General features: G+C 40.0%; 1 protein-coding gene across 2 annotated transcripts in view; it reads left to right on the top strand.

Annotated features, from left to right (window-relative positions):
• Positions 1 to 9,445: 9,445 nt before the first annotated feature.
• The window catches only part of NSF (N-ethylmaleimide sensitive factor, vesicle fusing ATPase), a 148,199-nt gene continuing 130,420 nt past the window's right edge, over positions 9,446 to 27,224 (top strand). Inside the window, exon 1 of one of the 2 annotated variants that reach the window (XM_027517364.1) lies at positions 9,446 to 9,557. In XM_027517364.1, the coding sequence (XP_027373165.1) occupies positions 9,546 to 9,557 (12 nt within the window). In that variant the 5' untranslated portion in view covers positions 9,446 to 9,545. The remainder of the gene's footprint in view (positions 9,558 to 27,224) is intronic. The other variant, XM_027517365.1, reaches the window with a different exon arrangement.

Below are 27,224 nucleotides of genomic sequence, written 5' to 3'. Positions count from 1 at the left end.
TCAGTGTCCTATCTTTTTGCCTTTTCATGCTGTTCATGGAGTTCTCAAGGCAAGAATACTGAAGTGGTTTGCCATTCCCTTCTCCAGTGGGCCACATTCTGTCAGACCTCTCCACTATGACCCGTCTGTCTTGGGTGGCCCCACAAAGCATGGCTTAGTTTCATTGAGTTAGACAAGGCTGTGGTCCATGTGATCAGATTGGCTAGTTGTCTGTGATTGTGGTTTCAGTCTGTCTGCCCTCTGATGACCTCTCTCAGCGCCTACCATCTTACTTGGGTTTCTCTTACCTTGGACGTGGGGTATCTCTTTATGGCTGCTCCAGCAAAGCGCAGCCGCTGCTCCTTACCCTGGAGGTGGGATACCTCCTCTCAACCGCGCAGCTGCCATTCCTGTGCCAGCCTTTCCCTTCTCCAGGGGATCTTACCAACCCAGGGATCGAACCCAGGTCTCCGACATTGCAGGCGGATTCTTTACCAGCTGAGCCACAAGGGAAGCCCAAGAATACTGGAGTGGGTAGCCTATCCCTTCTCCAGGGGATTTTCCTGACCCAGGAATTGAACTGGGGTCTCCTGCATTGCAGGCGGATTCTTTACCAACTGAGCTATCAGGGAAGCCCTGATACTTGAGAGAGAGACAGAGGGCTGTACATTAAATGATATTAAAAGTTTACACAACCCAGGTTTACATGGACAAAGGAATTAGCGGGTCATGGGTCACCGTCACCCGTTACTAAATTAGTAGAAAGGTTATCTTCTAAGGCATAGTCTTGGTGATGCTAGGAGACTGTTGCTATTTATGGTTGAGCAGGTATTTCTGTTAATAAGGAGGTTTGATGCATGCCTAATCCCTGGTAGCTCAGACGGTAAAGCGTCTGCCTACAATGCTGGAGACCTGGGTTCGATCCCTGGGTCAGGAAGATCCCCTGGAGAAGGAAATGGCAACCCACTTCAGTATTCTTGCCTGGAAAATCCCATGGACTGAGGAGCCTGGTAGGCTACAGTCCATGGGGTCACAAAAAGTCAGACACGACTGAGCAACTTCACTTTCACTTTACTTTAATGCAGCTACACAATCCACAGTAAAGGGGAGAGAGGAGGCGAAAGGGCAGAGAAAATTTTCTATGCTTAAATTTCCTTTGACTTGCCTTAGAACTACAAATGTTTATTTCATCATAGTTCAATATTTAGATTTTTTAAAGCTTTTTTCTTATGGATTATGCTGTAGTGAACATCTTTTTTTCCCTTTTCTACATTCTTTCCTAGTTAAAAAAAAAATTCCAACAGTGAAATCACTACATCAAAACATTAAGATTTTTAAGGATCTTGATATATATTACTTGCCAAACTATTCTGAATAGATTATACAAATTTCCATTCCCATCAACCAAGTGAAAGCCGAACTTGCTTTATTATCTGGTAAGTTCTTTTTAAAAGGAGGGGTTTTAGTGTCTTTGTTTTCTTTTCCAATTTGATAACCAAAAAAGGTGTCTTATGTTGGTTTAATTTTCAGTTCTTTGGTTACTTGGTTTATTTCCCCCCAAATGTTTACTAATATTTTTATTTCCTGTACTAAGAATGAGCAACTTGTGTCCTGATAACTTGCAAGAAAAGATGTAAAGTGGTTTTGCCGTCAACTATTCAGTTTGTTTATTTGAATGGAATCATCATAAGCTGAAAAAATGATGAAATAGCAAAGATTAGATTTTTTTACCTACCACTGTTTGTGCCTATGGAAGGAATGTTTAGGCTGGTAGCTTTTTGCCTCCAGTGCTCACAACTGGAGAAAATGCATTATTTTCACAAGAGCTGCATCCAGAGTCCTAGCCTGTATGGCACTCAATTGCTAAAGGTCTACAACTATATAGATACATATATACACATATCTTTATATATATTATATATATGCTTCATACATATCTATATGCTTCATATATGTAAGTAGGCAGTCCCCAGTTTACAACAGTCTGACAATGTTTTGACTTTATATGATAGGGAATCAGTATTCATTCAGAAGAACCATACCTAAAATTTTGGATTTTGATCTTTTCCTGGGCCAGTGATATGTTATCCATTTGGGCAAAATCATCTAACATCAATCCCCCCAGGTCTCACAAGTTCTATGGTCAGCCACACATTCACGAGGGTAAGCAGCTGTACACCTAAAACCATTCTGTACCCATACAACCATTTTATTTTTCACTTCTAGTGCAGTAGCCAATAAATTCCATGAGATAGTCAACACCTTATTTCAAAACAGGTTTTGTGTTATATGTTTTTGCCCAAATGTAGGCTAATGTAAGTATTCTGAGCATGTTTAAAGTAAGCTGTTGTTGTTCAGTCCCTCAGTCATGTCCATTTCTTCGATCTCATGGACTGCAGCATGCCAGGCTTCCCTATCCTTCACTACCTCGCAGAGTTTGTTCAAACTCATGTCCATTGAGTCAGTGATGCCATTCAACCATCTCATCCTCTGTCGTCCCCTTCTCCTCCTGCCCCCAATCTTTCCCAGCATCAGGATCTTTTCCAGTGAGTCAGCATTTCGTATCAGGTGGCCAAAGTATTGGAGCTTCAATATCAGCATCGGTGCTTCCAGTGAATATTCAAGGTTGATTTCCTTTAGGATTGATTGGTTTGATCTCCTTGCTCAAGGGACTCTCAAGAGTCTTCTCCAGCAGCACAATTCGAAAACACCAATTCTTTGGTGCTCAGCCTTCTTTATGGTCCAATTCTCACATCTGTACATGACTACTGGAAAAACCATAGCTTTGACTATACGGACTTTTGTCAGCAAAGTGATGTATCTGCCTTTTAATACCTTGTCTAGGTTTGTCGTAGCTTTTCTTCCAAGGAGCAAGTGTCTTTTGATTTCATTAAAAGCATCTTTTCAAATTAAAAGCATCTTTTAATTTAAAGTAGGCTAGGCTAAGCTATGATGTTTGGTAGGCAAGGCATATTATTAATAAATCCATTTTTAACTTATGATATGTTCAATGTATGATGAGTTTATTGGAATATAACCCCATTGTTGGGCAAGGAAGAGCTATATATATTTTTTTAAATAAGAATACATATGGGGCAAGTCCCCTGGTGGTCTAGTGGTTAGGATTCAGCACTTTCACTGCCATAGCCTGGTTGGGTTCAATCCCTGGTTGGGGAAGTGAAATCCTGCAAGAAAATATATGCAAAGAGGCTAGAAGGGAAAGAGACCCAACTTACTAGTGATTGTATTCACGAGTTGAGGTTATGACATTTTAAGATTGAGAGAAAATGTTGTGCTAACTTTATGATGCAAAACTCAACTTACTTTTTAAAAAAATACAAAATTTTGACAATTAGGAAGAAAGTATAATAGAAATCATGATTGCTGCTCAGGGAAATTTAATAAACACAAACTGTGGCAACTCCATAAATTGCTTATGACAGTAATGGTTGAGTGGGGTTTTTTTCCTTAATAGAATACACGTCTCTCTTCAGTGTTATTTGTACAGCATGGAAAAGTACAAAGTGCTCTTGGGAGAAGCAGAGGGATAATTTCACCCAGAGAAATATCTTATTTGGAGATAGCTCCCCACGCCACCCCCGTTAGACTTTAAAATTGGTTAATAGTGTGATTAGTATTAGTTCCAGCACTCTTGGTAGTGGTAGTTCACATCTGCTGTATAACTGCTGGGTCAGGTGCTTGAATGTATTCGGTACTATGTGAAAGTTATTTAATTCTCACATGAAAAAATTTCCGTTTAGAGAGTTTAAATGTAACACAGTATTCCTGGACCACCTTCCCCCAGTATCACTAGACTTATCCCTCTGTTCTGGTCATGATCCTGCTCAAGAGATGTCTTCTCCCTCCCTTGAAAAGCCCTGCTATACATATTCCTTACCCTGGAAACAAACTTCTCCAGAAACTCTCCCTTAGATGAAATCTTAAGACACACCTTCAGTTTTTCTCAGGAGCCCTCTGGAGACAATACAGTCATCTCCGATGTAATTTGTGGGGTTTCTCCAGTGGCTCAGTGGTAAAGAACCCATCTGCAATACAGGAAATTTGGGTTCGATCCCTGGGTCAGGAAGATCCCTGGAGAAGGAAGTGGCAATCCACTCCAGTATTCCTGCCTAGAAAAATCTGATAAATAGAAGAGCCTGGAGGGCTACAGTCTATGGGGTCACAAAAGAGTCGGACACGACTCAGTACTAAACAACAACCATATGGTTTGTGGGTCTTGGGTCTTTGGCGTCTCAAGGTTCTAGGCAACTCAGCTCCACCCAGGAGACTGTAAGTTCCTTTTCTTCAAGATGCATAAAAACTCATCAGACCCCAGTGTCTGAATGATTCCTTTTCCGAGAGATGCAGGCACCTCTCTGGACCCATGTTGTTATTATGCAGGGTTAGGCAGCCTGGCAAGTGCACTGGGGCTTGCAATGAAGGATGGCTGGTTTCCATAGCAACGTTCATCCCTTTCCAAGGAGGATCCTATCATCTCTCCTGCCCACTCAGACTTTCCAGAATGAATTGATTTTTTGTGACTCTAGGTGTTTGTCCTTGATCCTCCAAAGAGAAAAGACTTATTCATCAAAAAAAAAAAAGAAAGAAAAGAAACCAGCAATAAAAAACACCTGACTGCAGTTAAAATGCTGCATTGCATCAGCTGGTCTTCCTTTCTCTGAAAACTCTGTATCCTTTCTCCATTTTGTTCTGTTCTCTAGCCTTATCCATCATTTTGAGAAATAGGTTTCTCTGACAGAAAACAAACAGATGGCGACTTCATCTTCCTAAAATTGGCTATGATGGGGCCATAATAGGAAGTTTTCAATAAGGCTTCCTGAAAGCCTGGACTGAGGACATGGGGGGCTGACTGATGGGCTATGATTGGAGGGGCAAGAATAAGGATCACTATCCACATGAAGATGTTACAGTCTCCGAAATTTTGCCCTTAGAGATTTGTTTCTTTATTGCTTTCCTGGCAATATTCTCTTAAACTGCATACAGTCCTGAAAAGAGGAATGTTATTATGTTACTAATACTGAAAGTACTTGGGAAAGAAAGGAGGAGCTGTAGAGGGAAGGGTATCAAAAGTTTTATGAAATTCACCTTTGTCTGCTTCACAAGGATCTTTTTCTTGTGCAAGGGGGCAGTGTAGGTCCTTCTTTCTGTCACACACACACACAAACACACACACACCCTGAAGATAGCTTCTGACAGTCACATTGCACAGCGCTGTTCCCCAAAACACCTGCATACAGTCCTGTTGGAAGATCTCTGAAACCCACACCTTGATGTGACTAAAAACTCCTTTCTGTCCCCAGTGCCATTTGTTTAGCCCCAGGATTCCAGACTAAAGTTAGTTTTCCCTTAACTAATGTGGAAATCAGCAAAACATCACATTCTTTGTTAAAGAAACTGGATAACAGAGCATCAGTTCACTTTATGTAGCTCACTATTGCTCTCATTCCTCAAAACACAGAACATGTTTATTTCCCCCTGGTTAAGTTGTTAGCATCACTGCTACAACCACAATGTCCCAAAGTTACTCAGTCCCATTCTAAGGAAGCAATTATTAAGTGTTGTTTAACTGGACATAATTTGAACATAGAATTATATCCATGGAGGGGCTTTCCTGGTGGCTCAGTGGTAAAGAATCCACCTGCCAATGCAGGAGACACAGGTTCGATGGCTGGTCCGGGATGATCCCACATGCCATGAAGCAATGATGCCCGTGTACTCTAGAGCTTGGGAACCTCGACTATCGAGCCTGAGTGCTGCAACCACTGAAGCCTGAGTGCCCTAGAGCCTATGCTCTGCAACAAGAGAAGCCACCGAGAAGCCCTCACACGACAACTAGAGAGCAGCATGCCATCTCCACAACTAGAGAAAAGCCCACGCAACAATGAAGACCCAGCACAGCGCCCCCACGCCCACGCCAAAATCCAGAAAATTAAATATGTATATATATTCATGGAGTCTCCAAAACTTTGAATCAGGCCTCCACCTCTAAATGCTGGTTACCTATCAGGGAGCAATGAGTAATACCAAGTTTACAGCGTAAGAGTTTGGAATCACTTTCTCGTTATCAGCAGGAAACATGGTGTATTAGTCAGGCTTCTCCAGAGAAACAGAACCAACAGGCTGTGTATATATAGGGAGATTTATTTTAAGAAATTGACTCATGTGATGCCAGAGGCTTGGCAAGTCCAAAAATCTGATGGGAGACACTGGAAAACTGGAGATTCAGGAAAGAGCTGCCATTCAAGTCCAAAGGCATTCCACTGGAGAATTCTTTTTAAGTGGATATGAGCCTTTTGTTCTATTCAGGCTTTTAGTTGATTAGATGAGGTTCATCCACAGTATGGAGAGCTATCTTACTCAAAGTCCACTGATTTAAATGTAGATCTCGTCACCAAGTACCCTCGTGGAAACATTTAGAATGACGTTTGACCAAGTATCCGGGCACCATGGCCCAGCCAAGTTAATATGTAAAATTAACCATCATGGTGGGCCAGAGAGTAGCTGATCAGCAAGAGCTGACCTTCTCCCCACTTACCTCACTGTTCTCTGTCTTGGGTATCGCTACCTGCACTTCAGCATGACATCTTCTCTTCTCACCCTTCAGGTACCTGGTCCCCCTTTCCTCTCTGAGCCTATCCCTAGTCCTCTCTCCCACCTCCTCTCACCTGAAAAAGCCCCCTAGACCTTAGAAATTTACCTTAGTTATTTACATTGTAGGTTAAATTTAAATCATTGTAAGCTGTCATACCTAGTTTCTCATTGAAAGGAAAGCATATTAAAAGAGTTTCAGGCATCAATGACAAGCTGATGGAGATTTTGTTTTTTGCTTTTGAGGAGAGGAAAGACTAACAGAAATCAAGACAAAGAGAGACAAACAGATTTTACCAAAGACAGAAATCAGGTAGGATGTCACTGGTGGTCACATGATTAAGAATTTGCCTGCCAGTGCAGGGTACACATGTTTGATCCCTGGTCCAAGAAGATCCCACATGTCATGGAGCAATTACTGAAGCCCGAGCACCTAGTGCCCGTTCTCCACAAGAGAAGCCATCGCAATGAGAGGCCAGAACACTGCAATGAAGAGTAGCCTCCACTTGCTGCAACTAGAGAAAGCCTGCTAGCAGCAACAAAGACCCAGCACAGCCAAAAATAAAAATAAATTAAAACATAAAATAAGAGACTGGTGCTTTATTAAAAAAAAAATAGAAATCAGGTAAATTCCAGGGGGCTAGATAATCAAGCAGATGGCCTTTTCAGGATATCACCATTGGGGTAAATCAGCTCTTGCTTTTTTCTGTCTTTCTTCCTCAGGATGGTCAAGATTCTAGTTGGTTGGGAGAGAGAGCATCTGACTGACTGAGTCTGGGTTTTGTGATCCTTCCCAGGCCAGGGGAGTGCTGGGTACTTTGTCTGACAATGCTTTTGAGGCTACGTGAACCCAAGTACCTGTGACCAGAAAAAAAGGGGAATGGATTTGGGGCAGAAAAAATGTGTGCTGCCTATCAACCCTGACTGCAAGGATTGCTCAGAAGGTGACGCAGAATCACCAACAGTCCCACTGTTTCTAGGATGACCCTGGAATATTAGAGCAAGGCACAGATGGAATGCACAGACATGTGACAGCCTGGAGTGATATCTCAGAACCCTCACTCCCCTGCTGGAGGCTAAGCACCTCAAGGACAGGAGCTCATGTCTGCCTGTTATTTCTTTGGTGGACCCTGCAGAGAGCTGTGCACTTGAGTCCCGTGAATTGATACCCTTTGTCAGAGGATACAAAGAACCCCCTATCATGGGTACATATGCTTGCAAGCTGACACACAGGAACCTTTCCAAGCATCCAGCAAGACTATCTTTCCTAGATGAGAAACACTGCTCCTTGTTGGAGAGACTGAAGACATTTTCACTTGCAATCTAGCTTACCCAGCAAAACAAGACAACACAGCAGTGGCGTATATAAATACAGTTGCTTATTCTCCCGCCTTGAAAATAACATCAGATCAGTGTACTGACAGCCAATGTCATCTTTTGGATCTGGTAATCATTTTGGCAAAATGTCTTTGATTTATACATTCAAAGTATCAAAAAATGCAAAACAACCTGTTAAGCTCATTGAATTATACCTCTCACTTCCTAAATAAGGAACATGGGGCTCAAAGATGGGGAGAGAGTAGCAGAGCAAGGAAAAGTACGAGAATCTAAGACTTCTGACTCCCCAGTCAATTCTAACTATTTTTATAGTTTTTCCAAGTTAATAGGTCAGAGTTCAACCAGTTCCCTGTGTTTCTTGATGAACTCTCTGATCTACCCATGATTAGTTAACATCTAATTTGTCCAAGAGCACAGTCTGGTTCTCAAGTGCAGTGTGAAAGTTTATGACACTCACCTGATTTTTTTCTTCTGCCCTCCCATCCCCCACAATCTTATTGTTATTGGTTCTCTGTTTCAAGTCGCTAAAGCATGGCCAGCTCTTATAATTCTTTCCTTTCCTCAAGCTGGAAAAAACTGTTTCTTCTAATTAACTATGAAGGGAGGTAGCAGGGCACAGTGGTCTAATTAACTGTGAAAAAGTTAAGACATCATTTCTTATTGTCTTGTGTAAATATAAAGAGAAATATAGTGGAGGCAATAAAAGCATCAGAGTCCCTATTTGGGAGAATCTCTCTTCTTACAGAGCGCTGTTATTATTACCTGTTCTGAGGAAATATTGTGGTAGACAGAAGACGTTCAAGGTTTAAAAAAAAAAAGACCGAATTTCAGGCACAATTCATTCAAATTCCATATTTATACTGTCTAAAATGAACACCGGGTAAATGACAAAAGGTTGTTAAGAGATAAACTTACCTTTATACATAAACATACTTAATAATAAAATTATATAAAGACATAGAAACTATCACAATTCACTATACATTTGAATGAAATCTTAAATCTGAGCTTTCCAGGCAAAACAAATTAAATGTAAACATCAAGGTCGATCATTTCCAGGTGCTAGGAAACAAGTGCGCCCACAATGAAAAGCCTGAATTCACAAAGAACTTGAACTCAGAACCCGCTACACATCACTGATCTTCCCAGGGGGAAGGCCAGTACCTGCGCTGGGGGCTCTTCTGTACGTTTTCACCCAAGCCGGTCTGGAAGCATAAAGTTAAAAGGTCATTAAAGGGTAGAGATAAGCAGGAGCTCAATGGTTAAAAGTATCAAAATCTTTGCTACATAGTCCAGAGCAAACAGCCAGCTGTGATGAGATTCGCAAAAGGAGCCCTGCTGAAAGTCACCAGCAGACACGTGCTACATGGACAGTCACTGGCCCCCACTGCCCCCGGCAGCTCGAGTCCAAAATGGCGCCCCGCCCGCCCCTGACAGCCGCCGAACCCGCGCGCGTCCGGCGGAGCGGGGGCGCCGGCGCCGGGGACGCGGCCGGGCGCGCGCGCGCGCGCGTCAAGGCGGCTGCGCGCCTGCGCGAGGGCGGGCAGCGGGCGCGCGCGGCGGGGGCGGGCTCTGCCTAGTGCCGAGCTGCAGCGACGGAGCCGGACGTGTCCGCGAAGATGGCGGGCCGGGTGAGTGCCGGCCCGGGAGCCGTGGCTCGAGGCGGGGGTGCCAGGCTCGCGGGCAACGGGAGGTCCAGACGGCCTCAGGGGAGGGGAGTGAGTCTGAGCAAATGGGGTGTTGGAGGGGGCGGCAGGCCAGAGAAGGTGGGAAGTGGGGAGTGGTGGCAGGGGACTAGCCCTCCTCAGAAACTCCTTCCCCCTTAGGAAGCTCGAGGGGAGGAGACCCCCTAGCAACCCAGGTCTCCCGGGTCTCCTTTAATTTTCCCATTCCATCCCTTGGGGCTTGTCCCCTTAGCTTCTTAGGGTAGTCTCAGGCTCGTGGCCGTCCCAGCCCGGGTCGGAGGGCTCGAGGGGTTTCTCCGCACCCTTTTACGAGGAGGGCTTGTTAGGTGCCTTCTCTGGAACAACTGCGGGGCATCTGTCCGCTCCACTGGGTCAGGGGCTGTGACAGGGACCATTAGGAACCCCATTCCTGGTTGTTCACAATCAGAGGTCTCGGGAAAGGAGGAGGGGGGTGCAAATGACTTTGGCTGTTAACCCTCGGCCATCAGGGGGACGTGTCACTGCCGGCTGAGGCAGAAATGCCTTGAGCTTGGAGTGGGGATGGATTTGAGGTGTCACGTTTTGCTTTTATGAATGACAGTCGTTTTGAATGCAGCAGGGTATGTTGTAGTTTCAGGGTTTTAAATTTTACTTCCTCCTTTAGCCTCTGAGATCGCGGTGTAGTATGGGTCTGGCTAGGGGAGATAGGACCGGTTCTGTGCTGTACTGCAGTGTGCGTTGAGCAAAAACCTCTCTGAGGGATGGATCCTGCCTAGAGATTACTGGTCATAAACCTGGGGACGTTAACTGCGTCATTAGGGGATAAGGATGTGTTTGACTGATTTATTTCTACTGGAATATTTGAATAAGTTTGCATAGGTTATGCATACATGCAAATAGACTCCCTGAATACAGTTGTAAGTCAGGAGATTCTAGAGTGCGAAGAGACGTTAAAGGTCATTTAATTAGGTCTCTTTCTCTTCTTTTCCCCACAGCCTTATCTTTTATCTGCAGCTACTTCCTTCACAACAACTCCCTCCATCTGTGCTTCAGAGTCTGTCTCTCCCCATCTTCTAAGGAACCCCATTCCTGTGTGTTCACCTGCTCCCTTTTAACAACAAACTCAGGCTTTTTCCATCTCACCCCCACAGCTGTCACCTTTTCTCTTCCCGCCTTACAGCCAGGAATCTTGACAAGAATTGTCTTATGTATTTGTCTCCCATTTGCCTTTCTCCCACTCATTCCTCAACCCACTGCAGTCTGATTTCTGGTCCCATCATCCCAGTGAAACATGCCTCTAAACTTAATTGATGTTTTTCATTCCTTGTCTTGCTGGATGTCTCAACAGCGTTTGACATTGTTGACCGTTGCCTCCTTCATGGAAAACGCTCTTCCCTTGGCTTCAGCCTCCCTCCAGTTTTTAGTCAGACCACTCTTTTGCAGACTCACCCTCCTCTACTCTGTTATTCAATGCAGATGTTCCTCAGGGCTGTCTCCTCAGTCTGTGCTTTCTCCCTAGGCAGTCTCTTCTAAGCCCAGTTTCAACTACTGTCTATATGCCAGTGATACTCAGTATTTTACTCCCAGTCCAAACCCGTTCTTTAAATTCCGGATCAATATGCCAAACTATTTAAAACCAAGACACCTCACACTCATCTTGTTCAAATAAACCCATGGTCTTATCCCACCTAATATTTTTACAGTTTCCTATATCAGTGAATGGCATCACAATCCATCCATGTATATAGGTTAGAAGCCTGGCAGATGGGGAGTGGGTCATTCCTTATACTTCTCCGTCACCATGTCCTTTGTCCCCAAGTAAAATTCATCACTGAGTTCTGTCCCCACCCCACGCCCCACCCCCCCCCCCCAAAAAAAAAAGGGAATTAATTATTAGAGCCAAAGAATCTGGCTTGGGCATTGCTGCTTTAAACTGTATCCAAACACCCACTGGACTAGTTACATGGGTTCTGTCATTTTAACATCCTAAAAATCTCTCCAGTCTATCCATCCACCTCTTTACATCTTCATTTCCACCTGCTTTTCCCGAAGCACTATCATTTCTGGCCTGGACTACTGCAGGAAGCTCCCAAGTGGTCTCCTTATGCCATTCACCACATTGATTATTCTCTCCCATGCAAATTGCTACTTAATCCCCCCTTTAGTAGCATCTCATTACTTTTGGGAGAAGACCAAATCCTTAACTGGGCCTTTAAGGCCCTTTGTGGTTCTGCTCCTGCATCTCTACTCACTGCCTTACTCTCTATGCTTGGGTTATATAAGCCTTTCCAATCCTTGAACCTCTTATCACAAGGACTTTGCGTGTGCTGTTTCTTTCTTTATGATGTTCTGCTCGCAACCGTTTACCTCCTACTCACAGATCACTCAGCTACTCAAGGGAGGCCTGTTCTGATCCCATACCAAGTCAGATCCCGTGTTAATATGCTCTTCTCTCTCTTTTTAAACTTTTTATTTTATATTGGAGTATAGCCTATTAACAATGTTGTGATAGTTTCAGGTAGACAGCAAGGGGACTCAGCCTCACATATACATGTATCCATTCTCCCCCAAACTCCCCTCTCCATACGTTCTTGAAGAACTGTATTCCTTTCCTTAGAGATTTATCTGACATTTAAAACTTTTTAGCGTGATTACTTGTCTCCACTGCTAGACTTTGCTCTCCACGAAAGCAGAGACCATATTAGTTTTGTATTCACTGTCGTCATCAGTGCTTTGTATCTGCCCGGGACCAAGGTGCTCAATACATTTTTGTTGGAAATGAATCTAATCTCTGTCTTAATACTTTAGTGATAGAGGGTGCTACGCCATAAAGCTAGCCCATTTTAGTGTCATATTAGAAAAGTCTTTTTTTGTATGGGGTTCCATGTAATTTTTATACATATGATTTCTGCTGTTTGAAACTGTAAAACTAAACAATTCCTTTTTCATGTGATAACTCCCTCGCTGTTTGAAAACAGGTTACATATTCCCTTAGATTTTTCTCTTTTGCAAATTAAACATCCCCAATTTCTCAAATATCCTCTGTTCTAAATCCTTCATGATTTAGGTGACTTTGCTTTGGAAATGTTCTTTTTTGTCAGTGTTTCTTCTATTGATAAAATGTGCTCAAGAGTCTAACATGGTGATCAGTGAAGAATCTCCTTGAACTATTATTCTCTGATGCTGGACAATACCATTACTAATCCAGGCTAATTTGCTTTTTTTTCTGCAGTAAATCACACTCTTGGCCCATACTGAGTGCTCAGTGCTCAGTAGTGTCTGACTCTCTGCAACTCTATGGACTGTAACCCACCAGGCTCATCTGTCCATGGGATTTTTCAGGCAAGAATACTGGAGTGGACTGCTATTTCCTCCTCCAGGGGATCTTCCCTACCTAGGAATTGAACCCATATCTCCTGCATTGGCAGGCAGATTCTTTACCATTGAGCCATCTGGGAAGCCTGGCCCACCCATACTGAACTTAGAATCAGTTACAGCTCCAGTGTTCTTTTAAAATCAGCACCCCCCCCCCCCCCCGCCCCCACCATACCCCTACATTCTAGGTATTGTGCAGTTGTTTTATTGAACCTAAGTGTGAGACCTTACATTTATCCCCTTTGCAGTTCACTTTTTTGGGGTCCGTTTCTGCTGCCTATTGAAGGTTTCTTTGATTCTTTCATTTTATGCAACACAGTTGTGCTCTGTTCCAGTGTTGTTTCATCCATAGATCAGTAGCTTTAATGACCCTGCTTTCTGTGCCTCCATTCTAGCCACTGATAAAACGTAGGGTACAATGGGGTCAGAAGCAGGCCTTGAGCATGCTGCTAGAGACCCTCTTCTAGGCTGGCACATGTCAGTACATTTCAGGTACCATTGCTTAACTACAAATGTATCTCCTTTAATCCGGACAAAACCTCCCTGCGAAGTAAATAGTATTAACTTTGTTTTCCTCGGAGAGAGGGGCTTAGTAACTTGCAGGTTCACAGCCTGCAAAAGGCAAGGTTAGGATTTGAACTCAGGTCACTTCCCCAATTTACTTGACAGGGTATAAAGAGTAGATTTACCTTCTTACCTAAAACATTTTAGAGCCTCTGTCAAAGTTTAATTTTTTAAAACTGCCTTCTACCTTTTGGAAAATCTAAACCCCTTTGGCCCATCTCAGATTGTCTTGTCTTCTCTTCCTGTAGCCATAACTTAACAACCACCCATCCATGTTTAACAAATAGGGTGAGCCTTGTAATTCTCTTAAAATGGGTTCTGTATTTCCTCTTTGTGGGAGAAAAGCTATCTTGAGTTATTACTGCTTTGGGTTGGTTTAGTTAATTTTGGCATTCTGACATCATCTTGTAAACGGTATTTATGTTCGCTCTATAACTGAAGATTTGTTGTATCACTGTTGCTGATGATAGCATTAGTAATCTGTATTTCTTTTCCTTTGCTTTTGCTGTCCAAAAAGAAAGCATCATGTTTAGTCCATCTGGGAAACTGAAAAATAAACTGTGTGATGTTATTCAATATATAGCTCCAAGGTCATCAGAACTTGGTTAATCCCTAAATTACTTTGAAGCCCCTAATCTTAAAAGTAAAGAACCTGAAAGAAAATAATTTTTGTCTTTATTGTTTTACTGTATTTGTCATATGAGAAAAATATGGAATGACAAGTTGGATACATTTTATAATACGATCAATTTAAACATATCTGGTTCCTTTTGGCTTTTCGAAAGATTCAATTAGGTAATAGATTTTCTCAGCTCTTTTAAATTTTTGCTCGTAATGAATCAAGATGCTAACGTTGTAATTCTTATTACTGACATTGACTGTAGACTCTTATTTATAAATGACCTCCATGTACAAATGGCTGCCACTGCCTCTGGCCCCCACACTGATTTTCAGAACTCTCATGCTGCAACTGCTCTGGAATCATGGAATGAGAAGCAGAGAAAAGAATCTGAAATGTAGTCTTTATAGCTAAGGAGAGCTGACTCTAGGTAGGGGGAGGCTCCTTAGTGACGTTCCTCTCATGTTACATGCCAGGTCCCTTAAACTACCACTCAAACCACTCCTGAAGAAAAAGGAAAGGGAGGAAGATAGGCTTTCCACATTGCCTGAACTTTTCTGTACTCTTCTTTTTTTTTTAGATTTTATTTATTTATTTAGCTGAACTGAGTTTTAGTTGTGGCATGCAGGAGCTTTCAGTTGCGACTTGTGGGGTCTAGTTCCCTGGCCGGGGATCGAACTCGGGCCCCCTGCTTTGGGAGCACCGAGTCTTAGACCCTGGACCACCAGGAAAGTCCCCTGTACTCTTATCTTTTAAAATTACTAGACATCTCTCATATTGGAGATTTAGCAGTCCCATTCTGAAAATATACATGCATTAAGGAGAATAAAACCAATGGATTGTCTTCTTCATAAATCCTTTTATCTGGTGGAGGTAATTTGTTTTAAGAAATAGGAGCAAGACGACGTTAAATAGGAATTGAAGGGAGAGAACACTCTTAGGTGTTGAAAAGGGTTTAGAAAGATGTTAGAAGTGAAATTTACCTCATCTGGCTGTTGGTCTGGGTCAGGCTAGCATATTGAAAAAGCTCTTGTAGTCTAGTCCAGAAACCTAACCATTTATAACATTTTATGGGTGAATGACATCTTTACTAAAGACCAGCCTTCAGATTAGAACACCGTGGTAAATTAGGGACAGTTCATGGGCAGTACCACAAGTCAAAACAAATAATTTTAAAAGTCTCCTAGTTCCATTTCTAAGTCAGGGTTTTGCAATCTTGTGTGCAACAGTTACTGTTTTTGTGTGTCACTCCTGTGATTTTATTATTTTCAAAGGCAGTACATTTTAGAAAACAGCATTGAACTCTTTACAGCACTATCAGATAGCTTCTTTCTTTTTTTTTTAAATTACTGGTTTACTTTTATTTGTATAAAACAATGATTTGTGAAAATAATATGGTAGAAATTGAACCTCATGATTTTTAATGAAAAATTAATGCTAAAAGGAGAAATTCCATCTTTTGGCTCTTACTTCAGCTCAAAAATCGCTCTTAATAGGCCGATTTCACACCCTTGGACAATATTTTAGAAGACATTTAAAATGCCAATAAAACTGATTGACAGTTTTAAAATTATATATATGTATGATGGCTGGATGGCATCACTGACTCGATGGACCCGAGTCTGGGTGAACTCCGGGAGCCGGTGATGGACAGGGAGGCTGTGAAACCCAGAGGAACTGATGATTAAGGTATTCTTTATAAGTGTTTAAGTCAGACTGCAAAGGAAGGTGTAAGGTGAAAGTATATTATTTTACTGTTGGAAATTCCTGAATTGGTGGAACAGTGAACTCTTGGAAACAGCTGTGTTGGCAGTGCACTAGGTGCTTGCTGTAATGCTATTCTGAAAGGTCCATACTCTGGTTACGGTGTATCAGGGGAAAATCTCATAATGAAGTCCTTGATCATTCAGCGTTAATGCCCTTGAATGGGCTCTGAGACCCACCTTACATTGCCTTCAATTTCCTAGTGATTCAAAGTCATGATTTCCTACTTATTTTTTTTATGATGCAAACTAGATAGTCCTTGTATGACTGTAACTATTTCTAGCTCTGTGCATTTTAAACAAGAATAAGTCATATATATCTTAAGAGATTTCAAGTATGCTATATACTTATATCCATGTGCTCACTGCCCAGGTTGTAAAAGTATTTACATATTGTGATATTTGCTTTATATCTTTTAATCCCCCAGAAATAACCACTAGTCTAAAGCTGGTATAAATCCTTTCTGTTCACGTCTATGTAGGTTTGTGTCCCTAACCAATATATTGTTTTGTGTGTCTTAAAAATGTATATAATGGTGTTATATTGGGTATCTCCTTCTGCAACCTGAATTTTTTCATTTGAGATTGTCATGTTGGAATTATATAGAGTTAGTTAAGTCTGTTTATTGTGTAGTAGTCTATTTTGTAAATATACCGCAATTATCTGTTTTCTTAGAGGACAATTTAGGTGGTTTTCAAATTTTATTTCTTCTGGTATGCACAGGAGAAAATACTCATACATACAGAAATATATTTTTTTGTCTATATCTCCTTGCATATGTATGTTGAATTTCTTTAGGATATGTCTAGAGATATGGATCTATACCCTGTTTGTAGAATTGCTACATAGAATTGCTGGGTAATCAGTTACCTTTATCTTTACCTAGTTGTACAAGTTTGTGTTCTTACCAACAGTGTATGATTACCTGTTCCTTGTGTCCTCTCCAGCACTTAATATTGAGATATTTTAAATTTTACAATATGATAGGTATAAAATAATACTGTTGTTTAAATTTGCAATTTTCCCTAATTACTAGTGAGACTGAGCATTTTTCATATTGATTATTGGAGTTTCCTCTTCTGTGAATTACCTTTGCATATCCTTTGCCCATTTTGTTGTTGTTGTTGAGCTGTTTAGTGATGATCTTTTCATGTATGTAGAGTTTTAGATTTAAATTTTATTGTAGTTATAACTACCCATTTTTAACCTCTGTGTATTAGTGTGCTTATATGTTTTAAGATCTTTTCCCACTTTGAAGTCAGAAAGATTTTCTTTGAAAAGGTTTAATGGTTTGCTTTTCATATTTTGGTGTTTGATTCATCTGGAATTTATTTTTGTGTTTGGTGTGAATTAAGCTAATTTTATCTTTCCCATATATATAACCAGTTGTCTGAATATCATGTATTGAGTCCATCCTTTTTCCCACTGATCTGTAATGCTACCTCTGTTTTATATCCGTTCTAAGTCCGAACTCTTTTCTGTTTCATCGTTCTATTTGTCTGTATGTGCACCACTACCAGTGTCTTAATTGCCATAGCTTAAAAATTATTCTTGCTATCTCGTAGGGTTAGCCACTCATTTTTCTTCATTTGGCATTTCTTGGCCCTTTTCCATATGAATTTTAGGAGCAACTCAGTCTCTCCTCCTTTAAATTGTTTTATGTTTAAGTTTATTGCCATTGATTTTGACTTATATTTTTTCCTTATATATCCACGGGGCAGATATAAAGATCATTTCAGTAAAACTGAGCTGAATTACTCTAAGAATCTGATAAGCTGATTTCTTTCCTCCCTCTCTTCCTCTTTCCTTCCTTTTTTTAAACCATGAAGCCAAAAAGTGCTAATAATTTATTGCAACTTTGTGCTCTATAGATTTGAAATCAAGTGAATTAGCATCAGCTGTTTATGAGTAATGCAGAGTGTTTTGGTCCTTTGCTAAATTCGGAATGAAGTGTTAAGTTCTGATGTATTTTGCACTATCTGCCATGGGGTCCCTGAGTGGGACACAACTGAGCGACTTCACTTTCACTTTTCACTTTCTTGCACTGGAGAAGGAAATGGCAACCCACTCCAGTGTTCTTGCCTGGAGAATCCCAGGGACAGGGCAGCCTGGTGGGCTGCCGTGTATGGGGTCACACAGAGTCGGACACGACTGAAGTGACTTAGCAGCAGCATGTAGATCTTTGGTAAGAGAAAATGGGAAAATTATTAAAGTAACAAATATGTTGTCATTTTTGAAATCCAACATTCACTTTTTTTTTAATTTAAAAATTATTATTGTTATTTTTTGGCCAAGCAACTTGCAGGATCTTGTTCCCCCATCAGGAATTGAACCTGTGCCCTGAGCAGTGAAAGTGGGGTGTCCTTATCACTGGACTGCCAGGGAATTCCCATCACTGGTGGATTTTTTTTTAGTGTGAAGTATTTTTTAGTGTTATGTGCATATGAACGAACGTTTTCTTACTTAGACAAACAATGAAACTAGAAATTATCATTCTGGGTCTTCCAAAAAATATCAGTTTTGGGGAGATTAAAACATTTTGGTTATCCTAGTTACTTTTCTCCTGGAGAATAGTACCGACAAAATTTTGTGAGATGATAGCAAACTTAGATCCTACTGTTTAGAACAGAGCCTGGCATGGAATGATTGTTGAATGGATGAATGACTATTTCTGATTAACCTAGTAACTTATAATTTTGGACAAGGTGTGTAGTTGTATTTTAATGTTATGTTCTCTGCCAGGCTACTGAAGTCATTAGTAATATAGCATAGATCTAATTTTAAAGAGCTACTGGCCTCCAATACAGTCCTTTTTCTTGATCTTCATTTATGAAGTCTAAGTTTTTTGTTTATATAGACTTTGAATCAGTTTACTACTTATCAAGCATCAAAATAAACTTAATTATAAACTTTTATCAAGGTAAAGGATGAAATGGACCAAGAGCATTATTGAAGCCTTCTTTCCTATATTTTCTTCTCTTCTATTGTAGAAGGAAATGAACCTTTTTTTTTTAAGTTTGCTTCTCTTAGTGCATTGATTCTCAAAGTAGAATCTGTAGACCAGCTAATGAGCATCACCTGAGAACTTGTTAAAAGTACAGATTCTCCCTCCACTTGATTTAATTAGAAACTCTGGGGGTGGGGCCCCTGCAATCCCTTAAGAGTTCTGTACCTGATTCTGGTGAATGCTTAAGTTGAGGACCATGGACTTAGGATTGTAAGCTCTTGGATTCAATTTCTTACAAATTGTTGACGATCCCCCCCAGATTTCCTTCCAAATGTATACTCAGACTTGTTGTTTCTACATTTCAGGGTTATTGAATTGTCTTTCCTTTAATACCTTCACCAATATCCAATTTTCAAACATTTAAGAAAACACAAGTTATTTCCTGCAGTATCAAGAATCAGGTACCCTGACTGACTTTGATATACTAGATAGCATAGTAACTACAGTTAATTTTAAAAATATTGTATTCTTGAGATTTGCTAAGACAGTAAATCTTAAGCGTTCTTACCACACACACAGTGGTAACTCTGTGAGGTGATGGGTCTGTTAATTAGCTTGTTACCATAATCATTACAAAGGTATACTTGTATCAGAACACCACATTGTATACCTTAGGCACAATTCCCATAAACCTGAACTTGTGCATGTATGCCTGTGATCCAGCTGTTCTACTGGAGAGGGTAGGTGTAGGGGTAGAGGAGTGTGTGTATACATGTATATACATGTGTATATACGTGTGTGTGTGTATAGTATAGATATCCAATAGAAATGCATAGACATGTTATTCAAAAGACATGTATGAACATATTGTTAGCAGCAGTATTCATGATTAAGAACTGGAAACAACTCATGGATAAATAGTAGTAGCATATTCATATAATTATACACTATAAATAAAAAGCAAAGAAAATGAGCTATTGCTACATGCCAAAACTTGGATGAGTCTTGTAATCATAATATTGAAGGGTAGAAGTCAGACATGGAATAATACATGGTATGCTAAGTTGCTTCAGTTGTGTCCAACTCTGCGACCCTGTGGACCGTAGCCCACCAGGCTCTTTTGTCCATGGGATACTCCAGGCATGAATACTGAAGTGATTCCATTTATATAAAATTTTCAGCAGGCTAAACTCATCTGTTTGATTTCTGTCTCTGGTGGTAGAAACAAGAGAGTGATTTTTTTTAGATAAATTGAACTTCATCAAAATTTAAAATTTTCATATATCAAGGGATACTACCAAGACATGAAGAGAGAGCCAACAAAATGTGAGAAAATATTTAATAATCATATGTCTGATAAAAGTCTAGCATCCAGAATGTATAAAGAACCGTTACAATTCAACAATAAAAAGAAACCTGATTTTTAAATGGGCAGAGGATTTAAATAGATACTTCTCCAAAAAAATATGTGAAAATAACCAACAAGCACATGAAAGATACGTGTTCACCATCATAGTCATTAGAGAAATAAAAATCAAAACCACAGTGAAATGCTACCTCACACCCACTAGGATGGCTATAGTTTAAAAAAGGTGACGATGTAGAGAATTTGGGACGCTCATATACTGCTGGTGGGAATGTGAAATGGTGCAGCCATTGTGGGAAACAGTTTGGCAGTTCTTCAAAAAGTTAAACACAGAATGATCCAGCAAGTCCAGCAAGTGACTGAAAATGTATGTTCATAGATAAACTTGTACATGAATGTTCATAGCAGCATTATTCGTAATAGCCAAAAAGTGGAAATTATCCATCAGCTAGTATAGATAAAACAAATGTGGGTTATCCATGCGATGCACCGTGATCCAGCCCTGGAAAGGGATGGCGTGCTGTCACGAGCAACAGCATCGATGATCTTGCGAACATTATGCTGAGTGAAAGAAGCCAGTCACAAAGATGACAGATTGTATGATTCTATTTATATGAAATGTTCAGAAGAGGCACGTCCATAGAGATAGAAAATAGATTAGTGGTTGCCAAGGGATGAGGGAGGCGAGCATCGGGACTAACTGATAATGGGTATAGGGTTTCTTTTTGGAGGGCTGGAAGTGTCCTGGAATTAGAGAGTGGTGATGATTACACGGCATAGCGGATATACTAAAAACCACTGAAGTGAGGGTTTCTACCTCCTTATACATTTGAGATGTATGCCTTAAGATGCTTCTGTAAGCTTAAGAATAGGATGCTGTGATCCTTAAACAGGACCAAATGGAGCTCCAGTATGTACTTGAGTCAAATTCGAGGTAGCTGTGGGATTAAAACACAGTCTTTTAGTTTATTCACCTAGAAATCAGACTTTTTTTTCCTCTTCTAAGTGTACAAAATTCAGAATGAGTCATGTTTAAAAAATCATTTAGAGAGAAGTAATATTCTTGTGTTATGAGAAAACAAAAATGTTAGCTAGAGTGAGGCAAATAATGTTCTTTAGATTTTGGCAGTAGGAAAGAGAATTGTGAGCTAGGGTGTTTGCAGGTGTGTAAAGCTTTTAAAACAGTGCCTCGCAGGAAATAAGCTCTCAAAACACATTAGCTACTACTATTGACACTGTCCCCCGCCCCCAGCCACCAAGTGGATAATCAGTTGTCTCAATGCCTTTTATTGAATTGTTCAGCTTTCCTCTACTGTTTCTAAATTTTACCTATTAAGTTCTTGCCTGGTTCTGTTTCTGGATTGCTTTTTCTACTTCATTGAACTGTTTCTGTACTAGTACTATGTCATTTTTTGTGTGTTTTTTTGAACTGTACCAGGCAGCCTGTGGGATCTCAGTTTCCTAACCAGGGAGGGAACCCAAGCTCTCAGTGAAAGCCCAGAACCCTAACCACTGGACTGCCAGGGGATTCCACTACATTGGTTTAATTACTGTGTGTGGTGTGTCTAGTAGGGCCAGTCTCATTCTTTCTGAAATTTTGCTTGGCTGCTTTCACAAATTAGAAAAGACTTTGTTCCCCTCTCATTTTGCCTACTACGTTTACTTTGCCGGTTACAGTTTAGATTGAGTTTGCTAAAGTCCCATTGGGATTTTCTTATAATTACATTAAATATATAGGTTAATTTGGAGTTGATGATATCCTTACAGTATGTGCTTCTGTTGGTTTTCCTCATATGGATCTTATATTGATTAACTTTCTAGATATATTTCTCAAACTATTTTTTTAATTCCACAAATATTTATTGAGTGCCTGTTATATTGTTCCAGGTACTTCTCCAAATTTTAAAGTAATGTATTTTGAGGCATTAATGAACTTTCCCAAATTAATGCAGTCATGGAGAGGAAATTATTCACAAAGCCAAGGACTCAGTTAACTAGTTTATGATTTGGTGTTCATTTTAATGCTGAATCATTGGTTAATCCACCCCGTATAAACAAAATTTTAACTCTTTGTATATTTATCAAAAGATTCTGTGCTTCAGAGCATATTTTGTAATTTCTTACTGAGCTTATTAATAAAAAGTATGTTTTCTTAATTTATGGACAAAAATCCTTGTCACACTGTCACACTGTAGTCAAAGAAAACTAGATTTAACCAACATGGTTTAATTATGAAGAAAAAACACAATAAGCAAATTATGAGACCTTGTCTTATATTTTCGTGAATAATGACAGTATCCTTACAGTTATTTTCCTGATGTGTGTGAGGTCATCACTGTTTGTGCAGAAACAAAGATCTGAAATGACATATACCATCAATTAACTTTAATACAAAACTTTTAATTTGGCTAGTAAGGTAACACCTATTTATTTTTTAAGTTGGAAAATGCAGAAAAGAGGAAAATTAATTAAATCACTCATAGTCCCATTTTCCAGTCACAGTTGTTTTTTACATTTTGGTGTGTTTTTATTTAATTGCTTTGCTATACTTAAAAAATCAAACTGTAAAGTAAAATTTATATACATGTGTATATATACACACACACACACGTATATGTATACTGTCCTGTGATTTGAATATTGTGAACATGTATGAAGTAGACATGTTTTACGTAGCTATCATTTTGAAATAGGACTTTTAATTTGCTTCTAATTCATCACTGTAAAGTAATGACATAGAGGACGACTTTGTACATAAAAGTTCTCTATATTTTAAATTATTTTCCTAAGATAAGGGTTATTTATTGTAAAAATAGTTCCAACCATTCAGAACTCTGAAAAGTGAGGATGTTTCACTTATACCTTCTTGTTTCACCTCAGTGATAACTACTGTTAACAATTTACTATGTCTTTTGTAATTAAAAACTGTGCTCTACATACTATTTTTAATACTGTTTTATACCTTTTTAAAACTTAGCACTATATTGTGGATATTCCCCTTGTCAGTATGTACAGAGGTACCTTGACCTTTTAGATTGCTGCATACTTGTAATGCTTTTAACCATGGTGCTATTCACGGCATTTATTTAGCTTTAGGTTGTGAATTTTTTTTTCTATTACAAACGATTATTGCATATCTCTATGATGGTCATAATAGCTGAGGTTTATTGAGTATTTACTCAGTACCAGGTAAATCATAGTATCTCCTTTAATCCTCTTGTGTATGTTTGGGTAGGTGTGGATTTTTTCCCATGTCCTCATGTTTCTGTTCCTGTCCAGGGGGAGAGTAGAACTTTAGATCAAATTTCTTGCCTCTTAAGGAAGAATTATTACAGAGGAAAAAAAAAGTCTTAACTCTTCTCCAGAGGAAGAATCGCCAATCTTAGTATGAGACACACACAGGAGTGTAGGTTTTATAGTTCCTTTTTTTACATTCTGGGCCCAGGACTAGCAGGCCAGTATGGTCAGTAACCTTAGACTGGCCTTTTAGAGGTAGATCTGGCCATTCTCCTAGTTTGTGATTCCTACAGTTGAGATGAGACCTTGTTGGAAAGTGAGCTGTCTGTCCTGGAAACCTAGCTATCTCTCTTTCAGTAGGCAAGAGATTGGGTCTCTTGATTAGGTCTTTGTTGCATGAGTGTAGGTACCTTATGGGAGAAGGCAATGGCACCCCACTCCAGTACTCTTGCCTGGAAAATCCATGGACGGAGGAGCCTGGTAGGCTGCAGTCCATGGGGTCGCTAAGAGTCGGGCACAACGGAGCGACTTCACTTTCACTTTTCACTTTCATGCATTGGAGGAGGAAATGACAACCCGCTCCAGTGTTCTTGCCTGGAGAATCCCAGGGATGGGGGAGCCTGGTGGGCTGCCGTCTATGGGGTCACACAGAATCGGACATGACTGAAGCGACTTAGCAGCAGCAGCAGCAGGTACCTTATATCCAAACTATGTTTTGTAGTTTGAACATTTATACTATCTTTTCAATGGGAATTATTGGAGATTGCCCAACCATTAAAAAAACCAGACTGTTATTTCTCAACTTCACTGAGGTATAACCTCTGCACAATAAAATCTGATCAAGACATAGAACTATCTCAAAAAATTACTTCTTGCTTTTTTGCTGTCCATTTCACCCCCATCCCAGTTGATCACTGATTCTGTGTGTATATGGTTATTCTAGATTAATTTTGCCTTTTCTGAGATTTCATCTGATTATAAGATGAGGCTTAAATAACTTAAGCACCTGGCTTTACTCAGCGTTATGTTTTGAGGTTTACACATGCCGTTACCTATATCAGGACGTGGTTTCTTTTTAATTGCTGGGTGGTGTCCATTGTATGCCTGTGCAACAGTTTGTTTATCCATCGACTGTTGGCAGATCTTTGTGTTGTTTCCATTTTTGATTTATGAATAAAGTTGCTGTGGACATTTGTGTACAAGTCATCGTTTTCATTTCTCTTGATTTAAAACCTAGGGATAGATCTGCTGGGGCACACTGGCCTTTTAAGAAACTGCCTCACACCTTTGCCAGTATTTAGTGCTGTCAGCTTTTTACATTTTCCTTTGTGTGTTTGTGTGTGTTTCTTTTGAATACCAAAACGGGAAGTCTTTTCTTTTTTTTTCCAATATAATTTTGTAAAGGAATTGTAAGGCCTTACAGGATGTCAGGAGGTTCATCTGTGTGAATAGTTACTAGTCTGAGATGCATAATGTGAAGGGTATTCTTACAGGCTCTCCTCAAGATTACTATAGGACATACAAGTTTGACTTATTTCTACCTATCACTTTAGTCCTGCAGAACTTCAGAATTTTAATAGAAATTATTATTTCAGGAGTCATAGCAGAGTGATTCCGTAGGCCTGAAGACAGGTTATTACTGATGGCCTTTCTCTCACTGCTTTAGACTAGCAACGTCAAATAAAACTGTATGCAGTGATCCCTAATAGCCACGTGTGGCTCTCGAAATGTGACTAGTACACCTGAAGAACTGAGTTTTAAAATTTTAACTAGTTTTAATTTTAATAACGTGTCTAGTGGTTATTTTATTGCACAGTACATTTCTAAAATGTTATTTTTCAGGAAACACATAGTTGAGCGAGACTTGTTAGTTGAGCTGTCTCTGGAGCAGGTTCATATAGGTTGTCCTACTTCCCTTTCCTGTGGAGGAATTTGTGTCTCTGGAGACATGTAACCTAGGCCTGAAGCACCACAGAGAAGACCAGTGGATTCATGAGTGTTGCAGTTATTTGTAATGAGGTCTTTTAATTAGGTACTGCACGCTTTGTTTTTGTTTTTTTTTAATTTTGCCCTACTAATTCTTCAGTAAAAAATAAAGCATATACTTAAAAATCTAATTTTTAAAGTGAACCTTTGAATGAAAGTATGTTATTTAAATTTGAAAAACGGCAGTGTTGTCCAGAGGAGTCCTGGTTACACCCCTCTCCCATTTTTTTGGGGGATGAGAAGAAGCCAGTTCTCTTCCTATACTTTAAAGGCTCTCACATAAGTAATGATGTAATTAGTTAGTCACTCAGTTGTGTCCACTCTCTGCGACTTGATGGACTGTAGCCCTCCAGGCTCCTCTGTCCATGGAATTCTCCAGGCAAGAGTATTGGCATGAGTTGCGTGCCCTTCTCTAGAGGATCTTCCTGATGCAGGGATTGAACCTGGGTCCCATGCATTGCAGGCAGATTCTTTACCATCTGAGCCACCAGGGAAGCTCAATGATACAATTACTTCTGCTAAAGTTTCCTTTAAAGGTTTGTTGAGATTTTCATACTTTTGAGAAGCAATGAATTAATTTTTTACATTTCAAGTTATTAAGGAAAACATTTTATAGTCTTTAGACAGTTAATTGTTCTAGTAACTCAAATAGTTAAACCTATAACTAAAATTTCCTGTCAGTTTCAATCTGTTCATTTCATAGTAGTTATGTGGACATTGTGGCTGGGCTTTTGTCATTGTTTCCTAGAGGCAAGGTCAGTATTAGAAAAACTGTGGAATTTTCCTTTGCCATTATTGTGATAAGTAAACAGCATTTATTTATAGGGACTTAGATTCTGATGAGAAAATGAGATATTCTGCTTGGCTTGCCATAAAAACACAGATGCTTCTAGATTCCAGTAGGGAGGCCTTTTGCTCATAGCATCTGTTTCAGTTACCCAGCCAGATGACTTCTACAGACTTTTTCGCTCTTTTAAAGGACACCAAATCTTTGACAAGAAAGCAAGTTCACAAAGGAAAAGGTTAAGTTAGCCTTTTGTAAATTTTTAAATAACTTTGGGTGTATCGATTCTGTGTTAGCTAAATTGTATCACTTCCTAAATAACCTTGAAATGTCCTTTGCATCCATGTTCTTTGAATTGTTTATTTTGCTGTTGAGGTAGATTGTATTGATCCATAAGTTCTTCTGTTCAACAAATGTTTGATGAGCGCTGACTGTATCCAGGCCCTGTCTTAGCCTTGAGAACCGTAGACATGAACAGGGTACAGTCTCAGTCCTTGAGAGTCTTATGTCTTTCATGCAGTATAAACAGACAGTGAAAATATTCTTCCATTTGACATTTGTTACAGACAGTGAAAATATTCTTCCATTTGACATTTGTCTTTTCAGGAGGGGAAGGTGTTTAGGAAGGTCTTCTAGAATATGTAATTCCTGAGCTGAGAAATTGTGGGACGAGTAGGTGTTGACTAGGCAAGGGGCTTGGAGTTAGGGAAGAGAGGAGAATGTAAGAGAAAGAAGCTTTTGTAGGTGAGAGAGACCCCCGGGGTGAGTGGGAAGCAAGGTCTGCACATTTGGTCAGGTGGCTGGTCAAACTGTGACTGTGGGCAGAACTACTGTCTCATTCGGAAAGCAGACTTGTGACCTGAACCTTATTTGTGTCGTGTTCTAAATTATACCCCGAAGGATTATCCTGCAAACCCTTCAGGTGCACATGCCCCACTTTAGAGTCCATTGCTCTGAACGGCTGGGATAGCTGTGTTGAAACTAGCCTTCTA

Source organism: Bos indicus x Bos taurus, chromosome 19 (genome assembly GCF_003369695.1).
Source record: "Bos indicus x Bos taurus breed Angus x Brahman F1 hybrid chromosome 19, Bos_hybrid_MaternalHap_v2.0, whole genome shotgun sequence".
In the NCBI taxonomy this organism is placed as follows: Eukaryota; Metazoa; Chordata; class Mammalia; order Artiodactyla; family Bovidae; genus Bos; species Bos indicus x Bos taurus.
The sequence above is the reverse complement of the archived record's forward strand: the minus strand, read 5'-3'. Positions and strand labels throughout refer to the sequence as shown.